The sequence below is a fragment of the Plasmodium gaboni genome, chromosome 9, assembly GCF_001602025.1.
Source record: "Plasmodium gaboni strain SY75 chromosome 9, whole genome shotgun sequence".
Lineage (NCBI taxonomy): Eukaryota > Apicomplexa > Aconoidasida > Haemosporida > Plasmodiidae > Plasmodium > Plasmodium gaboni.
In genome coordinates this window covers 314,397-319,396 of record NC_031489.1, presented here as the reverse complement: position 1 = coordinate 319,396, position 5,000 = coordinate 314,397, and the positions used below count along the sequence as shown (strand labels likewise).

At 19.1% G+C, this 5,000-nt stretch overlaps 2 protein-coding genes across 2 annotated transcripts in view; one reads left to right on the top strand and one right to left on the bottom strand.

The window, feature by feature from the left end:
• Positions 1-95: 95 nt before the first annotated feature.
• PGSY75_0908900 (hypothetical protein) lies at positions 96-2,788 on the top strand (the record flags this gene model as incomplete). The annotated part of the gene is made up of 2 exons (XM_018785505.1): positions 96-258; positions 396-2,788. 2 exons carry the CDS (start codon positions 96-98, stop codon positions 2,786-2,788), a joined length of 2,556 nt encoding a protein of 851 aa, XP_018641846.1.
• A 254-nt stretch (positions 2,789-3,042) lies between these two features.
• Positions 3,043-5,000, bottom strand: part of PGSY75_0908800 (putative transporter) — a gene marked incomplete at both ends in the record, with an annotated part of 2,058 nt that continues 100 nt past the window's right edge. The window contains 2 exons of the mRNA XM_018785504.1: positions 3,043-3,134; positions 3,273-5,000. The exon at positions 3,273-5,000 is cut by the window's right edge and continues 100 nt beyond it. Of these exons, the coding sequence (XP_018641845.1) occupies positions 3,043-3,134; positions 3,273-5,000 (1,820 nt within the window). The remainder of the gene's footprint in view (positions 3,135-3,272) is intronic.

Below are 5,000 nucleotides of genomic sequence, written 5' to 3'. Positions count from 1 at the left end.
TAAGACATAATTACCCTTTTCTCACAATGTTATTGCTCTTAAAATTACTTATATACATATAACCTTTTTTTTTTTTTTTTTTTGAATAATGTAATATGCTTAAAGTGTGCTCTTATATTCCTTACATATATAAATGTATGAACGTCAGGACTTTATCAAGATTTTATGACCATATAAAACAAAAAAGTTACTCAGATTTAATTAATTTTTCCAAGGGCCTATATCTTTGTTTATCTAATAATACGTCTCCTAAAAATGGTAAGCACAATTTAATAAATAAATAAATAAATATATATATATATATATATATATATATATATATATATATATATATATATATTTATATATATATATTTTATTATATATCTTTTCTTCAATTATTCTCCTTTTTTCAGATAAGCTGCTCATTAGATTCACAACAGTGCTGTTTAGGAGCTTATCTGAAAAAAATCTTCACAATAGAGATAAAAAAGATTTATGTCTGTTAATGTTACTATTTATTAAATCTAAAAAGAAGTGTAAAACCTTTATGTATGAAAAGGATGTAATGAATTATATAAAAGAAGCGATTGAAAAAAATTTAGATAAGCTTGATGAAGATGACCTTTCAACAGTTCTGACCTTTCTGAGCTGTATTAAGCATAGCTATAAATTATATTCAGAAAGATATATAAAAAAAGAAAAATATACAGATGTAATAACTGAACAAATAATAAAAAGAAGTAATGATTATTTACATAATTTTAAACAAATAAAAAATTTATGTATATTATATAGTTTTTTATGTAGAGAAAATATAACCATTGAATTACATAATAAGATATTAGATAAGATTTTTAAGAATATTAAAAAATGTGAAGATACTGATGTAACTAATTTGATATATAATTTTTATTATATAAATAATTTCTTTTTTAAAACATTAATAAATAAAATATGTCAACATTATTATATATACAATGAAATGAATCATACTTTATTTTCATATCCACAATATGAACATGATAAAAAAGAAGAAAAAAAAAAAAAAAAATTTTTTAACACAATAAATAAAAAAATATTTTGTGATAAAGATAATAGATTTATATCAGAAAAAAATAATATTCCTTATATATTATCTAGGAATGTTATATATCAAGGTGACCATAAAAATGTGTCATTTGTTTGTCTACCCCCCTTCACAAAAAAAAAAAAAACGAAACACACATTTTTTAATATTTATAGTTGTAATATATATTTATATAATTTTATAAATGAATATAATGATATGTGTTTAAATGAAAAAATTGAAAATATTAGAGATAAATGTAATCTTGTAGATAATATATGGAAGAATTGTAAATTATTACATGGGTTCTATATATATCTTTCATATTATAAAAATATATTAAATTATAAAATAAATATGGATAATATAAAAAATATAATGAAAGAGAATAATTATGAATTCCCTAATAAAGACAACTATTTATATGAGGATATATTTACACATAATAATTTACAAATGTATATATTTTTATATAACCAAGGAATAAATAATCACATTACTTATTTTAATAATATGAGAAATTATATTATGAATTGTATTTTGAACATTCTAGAAAAATATTATTCTATAGATGAATTGAAGATATCGAATAATGAAAAAGGAAAATATAAAAATAAAAATAATTTGATGATTTTAAATAATTATATGTATGAAGATGTAAGATATAATATATATATATATGAAAAGAAAAAAAATGATGATGAACTTACTAATGATCATACATATATTTTATTAAATATAATGAATCAAATGAATATACAAAATTATAAAATATTAGATTTGTTTTTATATCACTTTAAAAAATTTTATAGACAATATTCATTAAAACACATTCTATTATTATTACAATTTTGTGTGTTACACACGTGTGAGAAATATATATATCATATGATATATAGAACAATAAATCTAATAATAGATGAAAAAAAGAAATCTATATATGAAAGGAACAAAACTAAATATTTACATAATAATATAATAACAAATAATTATGGGTTCATTTTCTTCCCTCCGAATATAAATAATAAAACTATTTATTTTTTATATATAAAAATATTTGTAAAATGTGCAGGATATTATTTAAAATATACTAATAATAAAAAGAATAATATGTTAACATTAAATGATCACCTTTTTTTGATAGGTCTATACTTCAATATATATTTAATATATAATAGAAAGGAATATACATTTTTAAATTTTTTCAAGTTAAAAGATTTAAAAGAAATTTATAAATTATTTCAAAAAATAGATAAAACAATATTATTAATAACAACAGGAGAAAACAAAAAAATTAAAAATTATAATTTAAAAGGGAAAAATCATAAAAATTGTGCAAGTAATAAATGCAACGAAAATATTATATATGATGAAAATATTATATATGATAAAAATATTATATATGATAAAAATATTATATATGATAAAAACATTATATATGATGAAAATGTGAAAAATATTTATAACATTAAAATGAAGAAGCAAAAAGGTTTCATAAATTTTCCAAATAATACAAAAAAAAAGAAAAAAAAAATGAACATATATTCTTTTTATCTTGAAGGGTTACATATGAGTAATATATTAAATTATATTGAAATATGTTTTAATCAAAATAAATATATTCAATTAAATATTTTTAATTCTTACAATATATATAATAGCTGTTCATATATATATGTGAATTATGACAACTTACCTCTTCTTCCTCATCTTCTTCCAAGTCTGATAATTAAGATATGACTTTAAGGGGTTGTAACTAATAGAAAAAAATTTAACACGATAAAATATTAAAGATTATAAAAAATATTAAAACAATTTGAGGGGTCCTATGTATAATTCTATAAATGTATATAAAAGGATAAGTTGTTCGTTTGAAAATCGACTTTATACGTATATATGTAAGCACCCCAAAAAACACACAAAAATATAAATATAAATAAATAAATAAATATATATATATATATATCAATTTATTGATCCATATATTTCATGTCTTAAATTCTTTGCAGTTTCCGCATGGCATATTCGTAGGCAAACCACGTGATGGAAGTAGCAGGTATGGTTTTTAACAGATTTACATAAACACCTAAAGGAAAAAAAAAAAAAATAAACACACATAAATATATGCATACATACATATATATTTATATATATATATATATGTGCACATTTGTAGGTAGTTTGTCTGCCCCCCCCCCTCCTTTTTTTTTTATATATGTTATACCTCGATATAACGATTTGTATCCATAAATTTTGATGTTATATAAAATAAAACTACACGACTTAAATTTCTTCCTTTCGTTGTTCAGATAATTAGTTGCTATCTCATTATTAAGTGTTTGCATTCGTGTGCGTAAAACAAGAAAAGGATAACTCACAATCTGAGCTATAAACGAACTAGTTATGCCAAATAATAAAAAGGTTAAACAATTCACATTCTTAATACGATAATTACAATATGAACAGTTTGAAGTGTTCAGGTGATTTTCTTTTTTATATACAAAATTGTTATTACTATAATTATCATATTTATTATTATTATTACTATAATTATCATATTTATTATTATTATTACTATAATTATCATATTTATTATTATTATTACTATAATTATCATATTTATTATTATTATTATTATTCCATATAATTGAAGAATATTTTTTAAACGTTTCATAAAATTTTATATTTTTTAAAGAGTAGAAATTAAAATGATCTTTTAGACTTTCATTATATATGTTTGTAGAATAATTATTTTTTGAATTTGTTTGTATATTTTTATGAATACTATCCATTTTGTTAATATTTATGAATTTATAATTTTCATTATTATTTAATTGATTAAATTTTTCATCTAAATTTTTTTTTGTTAAATCTTTATATTGTTTGTTACTATCTTTTGAGAGACAATAATTTGAATGAATATATTCCTTATAGAAGGAAAAGAATAAATATTTTAAATAATCATATATACTCATATTACATCCTGAAAATAATAACACTCCATAAATGTGCATAGATAACCCATTATAGAAATGTCTATAAGGTTCATTTTTATAAATATCATAAAGACATTTAATAATACCACTAGAATCAATTTTATTGGAAACAATTAATCTTGTTTTGACAATTTCTAAAGGATATATAAATAGAGCTGCTATAGCACCACTTGAACTTCCTATTAAAAAACGAATAAAAAAAGGAATATTCATATTTTGTTCATCAGTATTAATAATAATATTATTTTCTTTATTATTATAATAATATTTATAAACATTTAATTTCATAAATTCATATGAATACATTTTTATTGATAATTCTGGAATAATCTTTACAATATTAACACAATTGCCTCTAAAAAATCCACATACAATACCATCCTTTTTAATAATTTTAAATATTTCACATATAGGTAAATTATTTGTAATCTGCATTATATATTTTATTCTATCTAAAGGTGCAGTCACAGTTCGAGATATAATACCTGCAAATGTTGAGCTTAAAATACTATTGAATGCATTTCTTTTATCTATTAATATATCAAAATGTTTCAAATTTTTCTTCTTCTTATTATTATTATATATATTATCACTATTATTATTTTTTTTTATTTCATCTGCATATACATATGCTTTATTTCCAAAATTTTTATCACACTCATGATCTTCCTTTTTATTATGATTTATTTCAAGTGTTTTATCTGTTTCTTTTTTTTCTTTTTCTTCATCATCACTTACAGGCTCTATATAAGATTGCTCGATTTTTTTCGTAGTGTCAACAACGCCTCCTTTATTATTAAAAGAATTTTTCATATTTTTAAATAACAATACCCATTCTTTTATTATATATATATATATTTTTTTTTTTATCAATATATAAATGTATATTATTATCTGATAATGAATTATAATATTATCATGTACTTTATTGGCATATATATAATATATATAAATAT